The sequence below is a fragment of the Homalodisca vitripennis genome, chromosome 3 (genome assembly GCF_021130785.1).
Source record: "Homalodisca vitripennis isolate AUS2020 chromosome 3, UT_GWSS_2.1, whole genome shotgun sequence".
NCBI classification, from domain to species: Eukaryota; Metazoa; Arthropoda; class Insecta; order Hemiptera; family Cicadellidae; genus Homalodisca; species Homalodisca vitripennis.
Window position 1 is genome coordinate 206,477,283 of NC_060209.1, and position 20,352 is coordinate 206,497,634.

General features: G+C 35.8%; 1 protein-coding gene across 1 annotated transcript in view; it reads right to left on the reverse strand.

Annotated features, from left to right (window-relative positions):
• Nucleotides 1-1,419: 1,419 nt before the first annotated feature.
• LOC124358058 (phosphatidylinositol 4-phosphate 3-kinase C2 domain-containing subunit beta-like) overlaps nt 1,420-20,352 on the reverse strand; it is a 212,912-nt gene continuing 193,979 nt past the window's right edge. Inside the window, 8 exon segments of the mRNA XM_046810345.1 lie at nt 1,420-2,240; nt 3,099-3,254; nt 5,018-5,109; nt 7,345-7,544; nt 15,616-15,816; nt 16,819-16,952; nt 16,954-17,058; nt 19,600-19,756. Coding sequence (XP_046666301.1) covers nt 2,064-2,240; nt 3,099-3,254; nt 5,018-5,109; nt 7,345-7,544; nt 15,616-15,816; nt 16,819-16,952; nt 16,954-17,058; nt 19,600-19,756 — 1,222 coding nt within the window. The 3' untranslated portion in view covers nt 1,420-2,063.

Sequence of the window (20,352 nt, forward strand, 5' to 3'; positions counted from 1 at the left end):
TACGGACATGGACGTGAACTACCGTGTTACAGAGGCTACGGACATGGACGTGAACTACCGTGTTACAGAGGCTACGGACATGGATGTGAACTACCGTATTACAGAGGCTACGGACATGGAAATGAACTACCGTGTTACAGAGGCTACGAACATGGAAATGAACTACCGTGTTACAGAGGCTACGAACATGGACATGAACTACCGTATTACAGAGGCTACGGACATGGATGTGAACTACCGTATTACAAAGGCTATGGACATGAACGTGAACTATCGTGTTACAGAGGCTACAGACATGGAAGTGAACTACCGTGTTACAGAGGCTACGAACATGGACATGAACTACCGTATTACAGAGGCTACGGGCATGGATGTGAACTACCGTATTACAAAGGCTATGGACATGAACGTGAACTATCGTGTTACAGAGGCTACAGACATGGAAGTGAACTACCGTGTTACAGAGGCTACGAACATGGACATGAACTACCGTATTACAGAGGCTACGGGCATGGATGTGAACTACCGTATTACAGAGGCTACGGACATGGATGTGAACTACCGTATTACAGAGGCTACAGACATGGAAGTGAACTACCGTGTTACAGAGGCTACGAACATGGACATGAACTACCGTATTACAGAGGCTACGGACATGGATGTGAACTACCGTATTACAGAGGCTACAGACATGGAAGTGAACTACCGTGTTACAGAGGCTACGAACATGGACATGAACTACCGTATTACAGAGGCTACGGACATGGATGTGAACTACCGTATTACAGAGAATCAATTGATGAAAATCATCAATCAGATATGCTAGAAGGAACTCAAATTCCTGTAAGTAATGATAGTATCACAAACAAAAATGACGTGATTACTCCTTAATAGGTTAAATGTAAAATGAAAGAGTAAATGATACAAATACTTACGCCAAGTAAACATATTAGTTTTCTAATTGCACAAGTGTATAATCAATATATACTAAATTAAATTTTCATAACAGAGCAAACATTTAAATTGTATCCATATTTAATGTAGAAATACTTCTTAGATTTTATTGCTACACATAAATATATTCAGTCACAGACTAAATGTAACAATTTTAGGCATAGATTAATGTGAAGATGTCATGTTTGATGATGTTCAACAGTCTTGTTATACTATGTAATTGTGTAGTTATTGAAATCAATATTGTCAAATCATGATCATGTTTATATATATATATATATATATATATATATATATATATATATATATATATATATAACATGACATATTAATCTTTCTCCACCATAAACCTTTTTAATTGTTACTTACTCTTTAAAGTACATATTATTAAAACTACACAACAAAATATATCACAGAGAATTTATAAAATAATTTAAAATGGCTAAACAATAATTGCTAAGTGAATAACTTTCAACCAAATATATTAGAATGCATTTTAACTTCTGACAATACATCTAAAATTATATTCAAAAAACTGGTATTAATATAAAAAAGGAATAAAATGGTTTGATCCTATACAGTACCAGGTCATTTATCCACTATACACAAGCATCTTTACTAGATAACACAAGCGAGTCCATTACTTTGTTAAGCAATAATTTATTGTAATATTTGAATATGTGCGATAAATATAAATAAAATTAAAATTTGTGCGGAAACTTACCTATGTCAAAACAGTTATCTGGCTGCTCAATAAGAATACCCAACACAACGGTTGCACATGATTCAAACTTGCACTTACAAACTTGTTTTCATGTTAAAGATCGGTGAATGGTTATTGTGGTGAGATACTTCTGTGGACTGAGCCACACCAACATGCTGGATTCTCTGGCTTTCAAAGAATATTTGGTGTAACTTAGGATTTTGTTAATTCATACAACTTAAGTCTTATATAAGACTTATCAGTAAATTCAAGCTTACTTTATGTTATTGAATCATCACTAAGGTGTAATTATTTCGTCAAATGCACAAGTTAGCAAAATCATTGCCCAAACAGTTGCATAATGTTCTGGGTAAGCCAAATGTACCACACACGACTGTCGTCTGGACTACCTGTGAACATTGCCCAAGGAGTACCACTGCAACGTCTCCTGGCTGAGGTCCAGTGACTCCAGGGGCAGGGAAATGCCACCTAAGAACTCATTCTCCTGGAGAGGGTCGTGGTTCCAAACCGTCGCTTGAAGAATCCTGTGCTGGACTATTTCCAGTGGCATCCGGTACTCCAGCTGAACAAATTACCGGTCTGAGTTTGTCAAGTGTTGTTATATGCAACTCCATTCAGCATAAAAGTATATTTTTGAGTGATAGTAAACAGAAAACAGGAGATTTAGAAAATCAGATTTTATTTAGTTGAAATAGAACCTAATTCTTGCTGTATGAACAATTTTGAGGATGTCTTCCATATAAAAGAGTACCCGAATCAAAATGTTCAAATGATACAGTATTCCAAAGTATAAAAAAAATCAAGAATTTAAAACCAAATCCAAAGGTTAGTCATGTTAATAACCCTTAAGTTAGCACAGATTTCTTGACCAAGTTACTAGACTGTAACAAATGAGTACATTAAATGTGCTGTACAGTTGTGCAAAGTCGTTAAATAGATTTCATAAGTAGAAGTGCTATTGCTGTCAACATCACCGGGTCACAGCAGTGAGTGATTGTGCTTTATGTTTCTCCTTACAGCAAGTGTACGAATGGTGTAGAAAGTGTAAAAGTGGCATGAAGTTAGTAACGAAGGGTAACTGGCGTATAAGTCTTAGCCATTGTTATTTATAGAATACTCGTTACCGAATTGAGAATCGAGACAAACTTTTGGAATAGGTATCGGAGTTAAGTTTCTTGTACTGGCCCATCCCTAATAAAAATGGTGAACAATCTTTTTTAGAATTGGGCTATAGTATACTCTTATTTCTTAGTAACAAATAACACTAAGTCAAAATTTTTTTAAATTGGTCCAACACTAATAATAACCAAAATTCCATTTTTTTAAACTGTCACAATAATGTCCTTTACATATGGATGAGAAAGTGCAAGACCCGATTTGTAAATTTGAAGGTAAGTTTGTTATTACTAACGGTACTGACCATCTCCATGAAGGAGGGATGACAGCTGCGTCGCACCACCTTGGTCTTCCGCTTAGTCTGCTTGTGGGGGTCAGGCAGCAGGTACACCTTGACGTATGTGGAGGGCTCCTGTCCGTTCGGCACCGCCGGCAGTTCCCGTGCATGGTGAACCATCACCTACATCATACCGTCACACTTTATAATGTTTTAATAAAATGTTATTTTAGAATAGGTTATACGCTTATGCCTTGGTAACAAATAACACAGAAATTTAATTTACAATAAAATTTTAGTACAGTAAAATTCCATTAATCCTATAGTTGGACACGCTTGGTAGTCCGGTTTAGGTGGGCATGGTGAAGAGGTTAGACTCGAGTAACCGGTTGCCGTTGTGTCATGTTGTTATACGTTCACACTTAGTTGTCATTCTTTCAGTCTGCTATTTAGATTTTGGGTGCAGTAATGACATTTTAATAAGTTATATTACCCTATAAAGCTTGTAAGTGATTGGATTGTGGTTAACTAGCGACATGGGTCCTAAAGTCAATGTGTCTTCAAGCTACGATGAACTTGCCCTCGACCTTGACCGTGTTCCGCCCAATCGTCGTGCTGCGTAGGCTACCAAGCGCTGGACATACACCGTTTAAAAGAATAGTTCTCATAGATCCAGATATAACGAGGACTACCTAAAGGTTACATTTGAATAATTAAAACGTGTTGTTTGTTTATTTATTGTGTCTACATTTTTTCTCAGGTACATATCCAATAAACCAGCAAATTTGATAACTCAGCGTGGTAATGGACCTGAATTTATTAATTTTTTTTTGTTCTCTTAGAACAAGAAGCTTATAAATTGCACTTAGTCCTGTAAGAACCTTTGTGCTGCTCCCGGAGTGATAGGATATTCAGGATGGGTAAGGGTAGGGAGTATGGGCCGCCTCCTATCGAGATCCATGAGGAAGAATTAGGGCACTACATCTCAAAGTCATCCCGGAAGAAGGGGAGGCCAGCTCTGAACCAGCCTCTCCAGTCAAAGTAGGCAGGGGGTGGCACACACTTGTTGAGGTTAACAAGAACCTCCGAGGTAAGGGAACAAACCCCACCAACTCCAACAGTCGTCTTCCACAGTAGACTAGACTTATCGAATTGCCCATGAACCCCAGAATCTCAACGTTTGTGGTTTTTGCTGTGCCCAGTGGTACCTGAATGTATTAGTTACCATTAGGATGCCTCGCTGGTAGTGTACAGACAGCCTCAGTTCTCCTCGTAATCTCCATGACTCACTGTTTTATTGCCCATGAACCCCAGAATCTCAACATTTGTGGTTTTTGCTGTGCCCAGTGGTACCTGAATGTATTAGTTACCATTAGGATGCCTCGCTGGTAGTGTACAGACAGCCTCAGTTCTCCTCGTAATCTCCATGACTCACTGTTTATTGCCCATGAACCCCAGAATCTCAACATTTGTGGTTAGTGATGTGCCCAGTGGTACCTGAATGTATTAGTTACCATTAGGATGCCTCGCTGGTAGTGTACAGACAGCCTCAGTTCTCCTCGTAATCTCCATGACTCACTGTTTATTGCCCATGAACCCCAGAATCTCAACATTTGTGGTTAGTGATGTGCCCAGTGGTACCTGAATGTATTAGTTACCATTAGGATGCCTCGCTGGTAGTGTACAGACAGCCTCAGTTCTCCTCGTAATCTCCATGACTCACTGTTTATTGCCCATGAACCCCAGAATCTCAACATTTGTGGTTAGTGATGTGCCCAGTGGTACCTGAATGTATTAGTTACCATTAGGATGCCTCGCTGGTAGTGTACAGACAGCCTCAGTTCTCCTCGTAATCTCCATGACTCACTGTTTATTGCCCATGAACCCCAGAATCTCAACATTTGTGGTTAGTGATGTGCCCAGTGGTACCTGAATGTATTAGTTACCATTAGGATGCCTCGCTGGTAGTGTACAGACAGCCTCAGTTCTCCTCGTAATCTCCATGACTCACTGTTTATTGCCCGCTCCTTCTTGCGTTCTGTAAAAAAATCAAACTATCTTATTATAATAAATGAGATTTACTATACAATTAATTTTACACTTCTCTTCTATTCTTCCAAAACAATACAAACAAACATTCATTACAATCTATACTCAACTGTTACAGTCAATGTGGAGGCAAATGTAATGTCATCATTCTTCATGTCTAGTTCTTCGTAAAAAGTGGTTTTGGTACTAAAAAGTAAAAAAAAGAAGAAAGACATAGACAAAGCTTCTATATTTATGATTGGATAAAAAATACTCTAGAAGTTAATAGCTCAGTTCATTATATTTTATAATTTTAAAAAGTTAACTTAGTAAACACTAAATCAAAAGGAATCAATTCTTAACCCTTCTTATCAGTTAAATAAACAGTAAAATGAAACCTCTAAAATATACAAGCTGGGCAGAGTTAACAATCTGAGCTCCCTGAAAGCACTTCAAGTCTTCCTTTTGTTGAATTTTGATGTGATTCAAACATTTTCTTTTTGATATGGCAGAAATCCTTTATTTAGCACAGTCGATTTCTTCCAGAACAATGTTATCCACCATAACTGTTCAATCCACGTACACAGAATGTAAGTTTAGAAAGAAACATTTATTTTTGTCAATGGACTTGATATCCTTTACAAGAGCTCCATTTGGACATTCTATTTCCCAATCTAACCCATCTTGAACACATGAGCACAGACATTACTGTGGATACTGGCCTCCTGCTGGTCCCGCAGCAAGGGGTGGAAGGAGGAGTATACAAGGTCAGTATGACAAATCACATCCGCCATCTTGAACAGTGATAACTAACTGCTAACACTCGTACACTCACCCTTGAGTTAGGCCTCGTGGATACTGGCCTCCTGCTGGTCCCGCAGCAAGGGGTGGAAGGAGGAGTATACAAGGTCAGTATGACAGATCACATCCGCCATCTTGAACAGTGATAACTAACTGCTAACACTCGTACACTCACTCTTGAGTTTGGCCTCGTGGATACTGGCCTCCTGCTGGTCCCGCAGCAAGGGGTGGAAGGAGGAGTATACAAGGTCAGTATGACAAATCACATCCGCCATCTTGAACAGTGATAACTAACTGCTAACACTCGTACACTCACCCTTGAGTTTGGCCTCGTGGATACTGGCCTCCTGCTGGTCCTGCAGCAAGGGGTGGAAGAAGGTGTATACAAGGTCACTATGACAGATCTCATCCGCCATCTTGAACAGTGATAACTAACTGCTAACACTCGTACACTCACCCTTGAGTTTGGCCTCGTGGATACTGGCCTCCTGCTGGTCCCGCAGCAAGGGGTGGAAGAAGGTGTATACAAGGTCACTATGACAGATCTCATCCGCCATCTTGAACAGTGATAACTAACTGCTAACACTCGTACACTCACCCTTGAGTTTGGCCTCGTGGATACTGGCCTCCTGCTGGTCCCGCAGCAAGGGGTGGAAGAAGGTGTATACAAGGTCACTATGACAGATCTCATCCGCCATCTTGAACAGTGATAACTAACTGCTAACACTCGTACACTCACCCTTGAGTTTGGCCTCGTGGATACTGGCCTCCTGCTGGTCCCGCAGCAAGGGGTGGAAGAAGGTGTATACAAGGTCACTATGACAGATCTCATCCGCCATCTTGAACAGTGATAACTAACTGCTAACACTCGTACACTCACCCTTGAGTTTGGCCTCGTGGATACTGGCCTCCTGCTGGTCCTGCAGCAAGGGGTGGAAGAAGGTGTATACAAGGTCACTATGACAGATCTCATCCGCCATCTTGAACAGTGATAACTAACTGCTAACACTCGTACACTCACCCTTGAGTTTGGCCTCGTGGATACTGGCCTCCTGCTGGTCCCGCAGCAAGGGGTGGAAGAAGGTGTATACAAGGTCACTATGACAGATCTCATCCGCCATCTTGAACAGTGATAACTAACTGCTAACACTCGTACACTCACCCTTGAGTTTGGCCTCGTGGATACTGGCCTCCTGCTGGTCCCGCAGCAAGGGGTGGAAGGAGGAGTATACAAGGTCAGTATGACAAATCACATCCGCCATCTTGAACAGTGATAACTAACTGCTAACACTCGTACACTCACCCTTGAGTTTGGCCTCGTGGATACTGGCCTCCTGCTGGTCCCGCAGCAAGGGGTGGAAGAAGGTGTATACAAGGTCACTATGACAGATCTCATCCGCCATCTTGAACAGTGATAACTAACTGCTAACACTCGTACACTCACCCTTGAGTTTGGCCTCGTGGATACTGGCCTCCTGCTGGTCCCGCAGCAAGGGGTGGAAGAAGGTGTATACAAGGTCACTATGACAGATCTCATCCGCCATCTTGAACAGTGACGTAAGGAACCGCTTGATGTCTACCCGACGTTTCTCCGCCACCTGCTTGATGTTGGACCGACCTACATGTAGTGACGTGCTCTGCAGGCTGGCCACCAACAACAATCTTAGTTATGTCGGTTATTGAATGAATGAATGAATAATATTTATTTCCCAAATACAAATTAATAACACGTACAATGTATCTATATTACTATAAATCCTACATCCATTATTAACATAATAGATAATCATCTAAATATGGTAAAAAACGGCTGCAAAATATTCAATAATACTATTCCATCAGGGAAAAATAGGGTCTACATGGGCAAGTAGCCTGTGCGTAGACCCGAGCCATTATGGCAACGATATAGGAACGGATTTTTAGAAAAAAAAAATTAGTTATATGTGATAGAATATTTTTTAATTAAGAAAAAATTAAATAGTAAAACAATAAAAGAAATACAATACATTAATGTTTATAGTTTTGGAGCAATCAGTTAACGATGACAACAAACCCACCTCTTTAAGCTAAAAATAAAAAAATAAATAAAAATATATCAAACCATAACAATCTAATATCTGTCGGATACAACTATTTCCTTCCAGGGGCAGCCGGACGCAATGACTGAGGGGTAGGTGAGGGGGGTCAAGGTCAGGTCCGCCTGTTGTACCCGGTCACAATGAGGGCCTCGACTTCCTCGTCACTGAGACTGATAAGCAGTTCCGACACTTTCCTTTTAAAAGTCGATAATGCAGTTGTTTGAAAAAGTTCTACGCCTTCATATTTTAAGCACAAATTTCGGTAGAGTAGTTGAGAAATGTAATAACAATTAGTAGTTGAAAAAGATTTAATAAGATTGGAGGTAGTAATTCCTATGTTTCTAGAGTATCTAGTGCTGTAATTATGAGTAATTGGAATAAATATTTCGGTAAAATTATTGAACGTGTGTATTAATACAGTTTTAATGAAAATTTTTCTGACCGTAAAAACTCTAGTCTCTTGGAATGGGGTACTGGTCGGGCAACGCTTACTCTTCCTAAATGCAGCTTTTAATATTGATTTTTGAATTATACTAAGGTTATGAATTAAAGTTTTATTTGCTCCATCCCACGCAATAATACCAAAAGACAGAATCGACTGTACAAATGCAAAATAAGCTACTCTAATTTTGTTTATGTTCAGAATATTTGTTAACTCTTTAAAAGCAAAAATATATTTCCTTAATCTGTTTTTCAAATACTCAACATGTTCCGTCCATTTCATACGATTATCAAATATAATTCCCAGATATTTGTAACTGCTAACACGCTGTATATTTCCACAGTTACAATTAGTGTTTGTGTAATTTCCACAAGAGTGAATGGTCAAGTCAGAGAGTACATAATCTGATTGTGTAGACAACGAAATTGGCATAAATTAGATTTTGAAATGTTTAGTGTTAAAATATTTTGATCGAGCCATGTTTTCACTATTGCCAAATCATTTAGAGCATTTAAGCGTACTTCATTCCAGGTCTTTTCCCCGCGTTAAAATAAGAGTGTCATCGGCAAAAAGAACTAATTTACTTGTTATATTCAACTTAGATATATTATTGATATATAATAGAAATAAAATGGGCCCAAGTGTGCTTCCTTGGATCACTCCGTAATTAATGGGCATTTGATCGCTGTTGACACCACAGATCGTTGTTATCTGTCGCTTATCTGTGAGATAGGACTGGAACCACGAAAGAGCGCCGCCCCGAACACCCACAGCCTTAAGCTTATCTAAGAGCTTATTCCTGTTTACAGAATCAAATGCCTTTTTTAGATCTAAAAAAATTAACATTAGACGCTCTTGACCTGCTATTGCTTGATTTATTTCTCTGCAGACATCGAATAGAGCATTTGAAATGTTTTTGTCTGACCGGAATCCATACTGATTCTTCGACATAATATCATGAGTAAAGAGATATTCGACCAGCTGTTCTTTTATTATTTTTTCCAATATTTTAGACAAAACACTTAGCAGAGATATCGGTCGGAAATTACTTTTATCGGTATATTCGTCGGCTTTATGAATCGGTATAACTTTAGCTATTTTAAAAATATTTGGGAAAGTACCAGAACTAATGCTCAAATTGATTAAGTGTAGTAAAGGTTTGCAAAGAATATTTAAATTAAATTTAAGAACTTCAGCTGAAATGCCATCGCAACCGGGGGCAGACCCTCCCCCCGTAGTATTGTAACAAAGTTCTCATTACTGTGTCACCTGAGTACTTAGTATGATTGGTGAACCTGACTTATTATTGGTCAAAGCTGTAATCTTCACTTTGTAAATGAAATTGTGCAATTTTAAGCAACAATCTTAGTTATGTCGGTTATTGTAACAAAGTTCTCATTACTGTGTCACCTGAGTACTTAGTATGATTGGTGAACCTCACTTATTATTGGTCAAAGCTGTAATCTTCACTTTGTAAATGAAATTGTGCAATTTTAAGCAACAATCTTAGTTATGTCGGTTATTGTAACAAAGTTCTCATTACTGTGTCACCTTGAGTACTTAGTATGATTGGTGAACCTCACTTATTATTGGTCAAAGCTGTAATCTTCACTTTGTAAATGAAAAATTGTGCAATTTTAAGCAACAATCTTAGTTTATGTCGGTTATTGTAAACAAAGTTCTCATTACTGTGTCACCTGAGTACTTAGTATGATTGGTGAACCTCACTTATTATTGGTCAAAGCTGTAATCTTCACTTTGTAAATGAAATTGTGCAATTTTTAAGCAACAATCTTAGTTATGTCGGTTATTGTAACAAAGTTTCTCATTACTGTGTCACCTGAGTACTTAGTATGATTGGTGAAACCTCACTTATTATTGGTCAAAGCTGTAATCTTCACTTTGTAAATGAAATTGTGCAATTTTAAGCAACAATCTTAGTTATGTCGGTTATTGTAACAAAGTTCTCATTACTGTGTCACCTGAGTACTTAGTATGATTGGTGAACCTCACTTATTATTGGTCAAAGCTGTAATCTTCACTTTGTAAATGAAATTGTGCAATTTTAAGCAAACAATCTTAGTTATGTCGGTTATTGTAACAAAGTTCTCATTACTGTGTCACCTGAGTTACTTAGTATGATTGGTGAACCTCACTTATTATTGGTCAAAGCTGTAATCTTCACTTTGTAAATGAAATTGTGCAATTTTAAGCAACAAGATACAAGATACAAGATCGTTTATTTTCCATTAAGTAATACAGTGATTACAATAGGCATCGTCAGTTACATTTTGTTATTATCTACAAACAAGATTGTTCATTATCATAAATAAACATATAGATACACACAAAAATAAATAGCACATATAACACAGACATTATAAAATATTACATTAAAATAAATTAACAGTTATTATCAAGTTTGTAAAATTGATCCTGCTAAAAGCGTTCGTGTCACATGTCATGTACTCCTCAATATTATAAAATGGATTTTCTGCCAACCAACCCTTGAGTAATAATTTAAATTTATTTAGTTCAAGGTACCAACATTCCTTTGGCAGTTTATTAAAAAAGTGCAATGTTCATGCAATAATGGCTGACCTGGGCTTTCTTGAGCCTTACAAATGGTAATTTCTAGCTTATAATTAGATCTCGTATTATAATTGTGTATGTGCTGTCTTAGCTGGTAATTATCAATATTTTCCCTAACATTGACTAGAGCAGAGAAAATATACATGTTTATAACAGTCATTTATTTTATATTTCTTTAAAAAATAGGACGACAGTGTTCTCTACTACCAGTATTTTTGATAACCCTTAGTGCCATTTTTTGCCATATCAAAACTCTCTGAACCCCACAGCTGTTCCCCCATAGATTTATACCATACGATAATATAGAATGAAAAAAAGCATAATATGACATAATTAACATTTTTTTACTAACACAGAGACTTAATTTACGTAACAAATATATAACTCTAGATAACTTAACACATAATTGACTAGTATGATTATTCCCAGCTTAGTTTGCTATCCAAGTGAATTCCTAAAAGTTTAACAGAACTCTTTATGCTGTTGTTGTCCAAAGAGAAAAATATTTCTTCGGTTTTTACCAGCATTTACAGTCAACATATTGTTTTTGAAACCATTCAAGCGCTATTTGTAAAGATTGCTTTTGCAATGTAACTAAGTCATTAAGGTGTTTGCTTGAATTGAATAAAGTTGTGTCGTCCGCATATAAAACTGATGCACAGGGCATACTATTGGCAAAAATCATTAATGGCAATAATAAACAAAAAAAGGACCAAGTACCGATCCTTGTGGTACAACCAACTTGCACATTTTTGTAAATCTGAGAAATCAGAACCCTGAATCACAATTTGACTTCTGTTTGTTTAAATATGATGATAACAAGAAAAGTTCTTTACCTCTAACTCCGTAGCTGTGTAATTTTTTAACAAGAAGCTTGTGTGGTATACTATCAAATGCTTTTGACAAGTCAATTAGAGTAGCAGAGCATGGATCTCTGTTTTCAAAACTTATGAGGACCTTTTCAACAATTGATTGAACTGCTATTTGATGTGTTTTTTTCCTGGTAAAAATCCAAACTGTTCTTCACACAAAAGCGAGCTACTGTCAAAAAAATTATACAGCTGATCTTTAACACAACACTCAAATATTTTACTCACTATAGGGGACTAATGATATTGGCCTGTAGCTAGAGGGACTGTTTCTATCACCTTTCTTGAATATTGGTGTAATCACTCACTACCTTAAGTTTGCTAGGAAAAATCCCTTGATCCAAAATCATATTAAATATATATACTAAAGGCTCAGCTATTGTGTCTATTATTTCTTTAAATATCTTATTAGAAAACCCATAGAAATCTTCACTTTGTGATGAGCTAAATTTAGATACACACAACAAGACATCCTTGACAGTAATGGGTTTCCAAGTAAAGTACTTTCTTTCAAAGGATCTACAAGAGATAAAACTGTTTACATTTTGAATAGCTAAATCAAAGTTATCATTTGGATGTAGGTTATTTCATTTGGCTAACACAATTTACAAAATAATTATTAAAAGTATCAGAATCAATAGTAGTCTTTTGATATTCCTTGTTACAGTTTGATTCAGACTTAATAACATTCCAAGCAGCTTTACACTTATTTTTGGATTGATAGAATGTAATTTTCAAAAGCAATTTGTTTGGCCCGTCTTATTTCAGCCTTGTATTGCTTTCTGATTGTAATGTATGCAGTTTTGTGAACATTTCCATCAGTAAGATCTTTGTGATTTTTATATCTATCATAAAATACCATAACAGAATCCCTGTAGGATTTAAGTTGAGGTGTAAACCACTTATTTTTTATTTTATTTTTACTTTTGGACTCATTTACCTTTAACATTTTTTTACAGGGCAACATTCATCATAATTAAAACACTTAAATATGCTCAAAAAATAAGTCAAAGCTTCGTTTACATTAGCATACCGATACAAGTAATTCCAACTAAAGTTATTTAAATTTTCTTTAAGATAATATACAGCCTGGGAGTCTAAAGATCTAAACCTGTTTAGTGATTACGTTAGCTCTACTTTTGAGATTGTCAAGGCTACTAAAGTTTGCTAAAACACCAAAATGGTCTGACATACAAGCATCTACAACTTTGCACTGCACTTCGTCATTGCTTATGTTAGTTATTATATTATCAATGCAAGCTTGGCCTCTAGTTGCTTCCATGTTGACACAATACATATTATATGATCGTAATAAGTTAAGAAAAAGATTTTGTTGTTTGGTCCATTTTTAAAAAACAATTAATATTAAAATCCCCTGTTAAAATAAAATTAGATGAGTATTTTTTTACTTAAAATACTCCCAGAAAAAATATCAAGACATTGAAAAAAAGATTTCCACATTAGACTGTGGTTGTCCTATAAATTGAAACAATTACAGTGTTTAACTTTGTTATGTAGGCAGCTGAGACTTCAAAGATGCTAATTTATAGAAAATTTACTGACATTTATGACTGAAAAACTCCAGGTGAGACTTGATATAAATAAAATAGATGAACCCCCATTCCTAAGCGGTGGTTGCCTGCAGTAAACTCCAGCAAGACTGAAACCCTCTGGAATGTACAGAGGAATTTCTTCTGAGCATAGCCAGTGCTCATTTATTGTAACAACATTGCAGTCAATATATTCAAAAATAACTCTAACATATCTAATTTGTTTCTAATGGATTGAATATTGATATGAAATACCTTGAAACCATTAAGACCTAGGTTGTTTCTATTATTAACTAAGGGTGAGGATCTGCAGGTGGTGGTTCCGAGTTTCCCAGATCAGCAGGAGTAGGCAGCCTGGGTTCCAGTTCCTCATAGTCATCACATCCAGGTGGTATTGGTTGTTGATCAGTCACCATTGATGCTACCAGTCCTGTTCAGGGCTTTTCTTTGGTAGGCTTCTCTGCTAATCGTTGTATTGCTTCAGATATCTTTCTTGCCAGCCACATTTTACCCCTGTAGTTGTAGTGTAAGCCCTGCTGAGTGTGCAAGTGTCTTTCAGCCTCACTTGCCTGTACTAAGGTGACGTTTTGGATGCTGTTGACAAAGAGTTTCCAGAGACTTATTGGTTTTTCTGACCTCTTTATTCACAACTGACCATTCTGCAAGATCATATCTATTTGGTATATTAACTAGTACGATATTCATTTTGTGAAAATTTATTTAATGTGTCTGTTATATTCTTCAAGGCTTCAATTGGCTTCATTTTTTTTTTGCAACATCATTTGCACCGCATACTGACACCAATATGTCTCTTTCCTTCAGATTTCAATTGCTCTATATTTTCATGATTTAAAATATCCTTGCTTCGACCACCAGGCTTGATAAAACCAAAAGCCTTATTGGATTTGCGTGCTTTTGTTCAGATGATGATAGGCCAAGTCTCGTCCATGACTATCCCCGCAAATGAGAATTTCAGGTTGTACATTTTCAACGTTGACCATCTCATCTTCTTCTCCCTCCTCATCAGCCACTGTTAGAGATGCAAAAGTATTTGTACATGGAAGATCTGAAGGTAACAAAGGGCTCCTAGGCCTACTGGGTTTTTTATTTGATTGTGTCACTTGAGTCCAGGTGGATGATGACATAACAATCTTAGTTATGTCGGTTATTGTAACAAAGTTCTCATTACTGTGTCACTGAGTACTTAGTATGATTGGTGAACCTCACTTATTATTGGTCAAAGCTGTAATCTTCAACTTTGTAAATGAAATTGTGCAAATTTTAAGCAACAATCTTAGTTATGTCGGTTATTGTAACAAAGTTCTCATTACTGTGTCACCTGAGTACTTAGTATGATTGGTGAAACCTCACTTATTATTGGTCAAAGCTGTAATCTTCACTTTGTAAATGAAATTGTGCAATTTTAAGCAACAATCTTAGTTATGTCGGTTATTGTAACAAAGTTCTCATTACTGTGTCACCTGAGTACTTAGTATGATTGGTGAACCTCACTTATTATTGGTCAAAGCTGTATGTAATCTTCACTTTGTAAATGAAATTGTGCAATTTTAAGCAACAATCTTAGTTTATGTCGGTTATTGTAACAAAGTTCTCATTACTGTGTCACCTGAGTACTTAGTATGATTGGTGAACCTCACTTATTATTGGTCAAAGCTGTAATCTTCACTTTGTAAATGAAAATTGTGCAATTTTAAGCAACAATCTTAGTTATGTCGGTTATTGTAACAAAGTTCTCATTACTGTGTCACCTGAGTACTTAGTATGATTGGTGAACCTCACTTATTATTGGTCAAAGCTGTAATCTTCACTTTGTAAATGAAATTGTGCAATTTTAAGCAACAATCTTAGTTATGTCAGTTATTGTAACAAAGTTCTCATTACTGTGTCACCTGAGTACTTAGTATGATTGGTGAACCTCACTTATTATTGGTCAAAGCTGTAATCTTCACTTTGTAAATGAAATTGTGCAATTTTAAGCAACAATCATTAGAAAATACCTTAATTGGAAAGCACATTCAACTAGCCAGATTCTATAATACAATATTAAACACTTCAGCAAGACAATTATATAAAAATATCTTGTTTTGTAATCTTACTGTAAATTAAAACAAATCACTACTTCTCTGACAAGTATTATACCATTATGAACATATTATCTGTCACCTGTAACACTTTGCGAGTGGAAAGTGAATACACAGCTTCTGCTGAAACTCCACAAACTCCTTGTACGAGCGGAACAGGTAGCTAGGGTCGGTCTGGCTCACTCTCTGCACTCTCAGGATGTACACATAGTACTTGCCTGGGTCGTACCGTTTCTGGTACCCGTACACCTCCACACTCTGCAATCTTCCTTCCTGAGCCATTCTGTCCACAACAACAACATCTCACTTTCACACATGACTCCTGAAATCTAGAATCAATGTCTGTCTGAAGAGATACAAAAAGTTGGTGATGAAGTAGCTCAAAACGAACTCTTTCATCGTTTAGACACCTAGACTACAAAATCAAGTGCAATCTAGGTGAATAGGTATTCTCATTGTCATCAAATGAGACGGTGAGATGGAGCTGAGCTCAACCTTCCCACCACACAAATGTCTCTAGCAATCAGCTATAAAGAACTGATAAGTAATATGGAAGGGTTCAAGAACTAAAAGTATGTGTAAGCACAATTCAAAGTGGTCTGGAAGAATAAGCATAAAATGTGGAAAATTGTATAGAAAATGTTGTTCAAACCCTTCTCACTTTATTTTTGTTTATATAACTTTGAATTTGGCTTAATAAATTTTCTTTGGAGATAAAATGTAATTGATTCTAGACATTAAAATAAATATACTATCAATACAATAGTACATCTATCAATATGGCACATCAGTTTTTTTTAGTGTACGTAACAAATAACTCATATTAGTTCAGGTAACAGAGTTAAATTGTTCATGATTTATTGCCTTATAAGCATTTGATATGGTGCTAAAAGTAAAAAAGTATTGTTTACTTTTGAAATTATGATTCTTTGAAATATTTTTATGTTAAATTTCACGTTCACATGAATGAACACAGCACCAAAATTATAACGAAAAATCAAATACAGCCTGGAAGTATTTAAATATTTTTTCATATTGGGCTTTTTAACTCTTTAAATAGAGACCAGATTCTAGGTAAATTATGGATGACAGTGAAAATAAATTTTTATTTGCTATAAATACAAAAAAAAAAAACAAAATTCCAAGCATATGTTTGTCACGTTATTTTTTTTTGCTTTTTGATTGTTTTTCTCAGCTGTAATTTGTAACTGTGTAAAGTACATTTATTTTTAGTAACTGATGAAGAATTAAAAAGCTATCTCTTTACTTGAAATGTTTTACTCACGAGTAGGTACGAGGGACGAAGCTGAGTAGTTCTCCATCATTGTGGTCACCGGTGAAGCGTAGCTGTGCTAGGTTGTGAAGGAAAAAGTTGAACTGTGTGAACCATGACTTGAGGGAACTTTGGATCATGCGAGCGAGCGAACATGGCGGCTGCTTCAGCATTGGTCAGTTCCAGCAGTAACGAGCGCTGGATGTAGCGCACCGCGTCCATTGTCACGCCAGAGATACCTGACGATGCCATCTGGCACACAACAGACCATATACTGCCGACATGTTCACTTTCTGTGTAACAGGATTGTTTTGAATATTTCTTCGTAGAGTTTTGTTGTTTTCTTAATGTTTAACAATGGCGAGTAAACTTTAAACCGAGGATACTTGCTGAAGTAAAAGCAAATACAAATAAGCATAACAATAACTTTTGAATTTTCAAATAAACAAAAATAATCTGAGCCTATTAATTAAAGTGTGTAACCAAAATGATCTAAAACTTTTTTAGATATTAGGGATTACTATAGATTAGTGATGAGCCAGTTTCAAACGTAGGTTCCATTTCATGGACAAAGACCAGAACCGATAAATATAAGAGGTAAATGGAATTTAACTGCTTAAGAAATTAGTTAATAGTCATTTCTTTTCTTATCCATTCGAACCAAAAATCAATAGTTAAATTAACAGCTAACAAAAAGTATTTAAAAAGTTGATTGGTTAAATTCAATAATTCTAGATAAGTCCATACATTGCTATTATAAAATTAAAACAATTTTACTTGGTAAGAAAGCTATAAACATTAGCAGAGACATGATGCAGACAAACCAGGGCACACATACGTCGTGATGTATCATTACAGAGACATGATGCAGACAAACCAGGGCACACATACGTCGTGATGTATCATGACAGAGACATGATACAGACAAACCAGGGAACACATACACACATACGTCGTGATGTATCATGACAGAGACATGATGCAGACAAACCAGGGAACACATACACACATACGTCGTGATGTATCATGACAGAGACATGATGCAGACAAACCAGGGAACACATACACACATACGTCGTGATGTATCATGACAGAGACATGATGCAGACAAACCAGGGAACACATACACACATACGTCGTGATGTATCATGACAGAGACATGATGCAGACAAACCAGGGAACACATACACACATACGTCGTGATGTATCATGACACTTCACTTACATTTAACATGGCATAAAGAAAACACATGATTTTATGTGAATGAATAACATTGTTTGTTAAGATGCAAATTGAAATATAGTAAAGACCTATAATCTTTTTTAACTTTATTTACAAATATTAACCCTTTTAGGACCAGGGCAAAATTTAATATGAACAAAATTTCTTTTATTTTGGTCCATGTTCCAAAAATTGCTAACATATAAAATGTGCGATTTTATATGCTTTCCTTTGAGAAAATAATCTTATCTATATAATTATTTATTCAAAAGATCAGTTTTAGATGTTATTTTTTACTTGTAATATGTTCTACTGAAAAATGTATACTTAGACGTATAAAAATTTGTATATATATATACATGTAATATATATATATATATATATATATATAACTTTTTATACGTCTAAGTATACATTTTTCAGTAGAACATATTACAGGAAAAAAATAACATCTAAAGCAGAGCTTTTGAATAAATAATTAACCTGTGAATACATAATGCAATTGGTAGATTTACTAAAACAAAGTTTTTATCATGATTACAGACAAAACCTTATAGTCTATTTAAAAAACAAAGCTAAAAACATACTTGCATGAATATGAGACTGTCTTTCAGATAAAATAAACAAGTGAAGGGATTTATATATTATTCAAAAGCTCTGCTTTAGATGTTATTTTTCTTATCTATATAATTATTTATTCAAAAGCTCTGCTTTAGATGTTATTTTTTACCTGTAATATGTTCTACTGAAAAATGTATACTTAGACATATAAAAAGTTATATATATATATATATATATATATATATATATATATAAAACCCGTTCAGTTAATCTAATTTTCTATTGTATATAGTTTAGATTCTAACCAAGCCAAAGAAACTTTTTGTTTTAATGAAATCAACTGTTCAGAAAGTTCCCTAATGCAAGCTCCTTGTCTTTAAATTACAAACTCAGTGATCCCCGTTCAGTTAATCTAATTTTCTATTGTATATAGTTTAGATTCTAACCAAGCCAAAGAAACTTTTTGTTTTAATGAAATCAACTGTTCAGAAAGTTCCCTAATGCAAGCTCCTTGTCTTTAAATTACAAACTCAGTGATCCCCGTTCAGTTAATCTAATTTTCTATTGTATATAGTTTAGATTCTAACCAAGCCAAAGAAACTTTTTGTTTTAATGAAATCAACTGTTCAGAAAGTTCCCTAATGCAAGCTCCTTGTCTTTAAATTACAAACTCAGTGATCCCCGTTCAGTTAATCTAATTTTCTATTGTATATAGTTTAGATTCTAACCAAGCCAAAGAAACTTTTTGTTTTAATGAAATCAACTGTTCAGAAAGTTCCCTAATGCAAGCTCCTTGTCTTTAAATTACAAACTCAGTGATCCCCGTTCAGTTAATCTAATTTTCTATTGTATATAGTTTAGATTCTAACCAAGCCAAAGAAACTTTTTGTTTTAATGAAATCAACTGTTCAGAAAGTTCCCTAATGCAAGCTCCTTGTCTTTAAATTACAAACTCAGTGATCCCCGCTCAGTTAATCTAATTTTCTATTGTATATAGTTTAGATTCTAACCAAGCCAAAGAGGTTGAGAAGCAGGTTGCCGTGCTTGCGGACGACGTTAAACGCCTGGCAGCAGAGGTCCACAAAGTGATGGAACTTGGCCGAGGGCTTATCACCACCGTTGATCACGTACGCCATATCTGATGTCAGCACAAAAGGTGTACGGTCCCTGTCACAATACAATCAAATATATATTTCATTAAGTAATTAATAAATATGGTAAAAATCGCTCCTTTTATTAGCTCAGCATTAGCGAAGCCTGTCACTTCTGTCTACATATGTCTGACTGTGTGACTGTGCACAGAATATCTCACTAGTAAGTTGAGATATGGACTTCAATTTTGCATGAAGCTTCATTTCTATAAACAAGTTATGTTTTTTAAGTAAGTACTGTTTTGATACATAGATAAAACCAACTTTTTCTAATAATTTATTTTTATATGAAAGCCACACTTCTATTTTTCTACATAATTGCCATCAATATTAAGGCAATTATCATCACTAAAAACAACTCTTTATATACCGTTGTCATAGTTGCGACACTGACCTGGAAGATATGTCCAGTGGAGTGCTAAATTGAGTTTATTTGGTGGATTAAGAGTCATGCTGTGATCAGATCTTGAGTTCGTTTTCCCACATGGAATAAACATTGGATGGATAAACATTGTTAAACAGCAAAACATGTTTCTCAATAAAAATGTCAGAAAGAACACTTCTTCGAATGAAGATACTGTACAATAACGAAGAAACTATGAAATGTTTGTT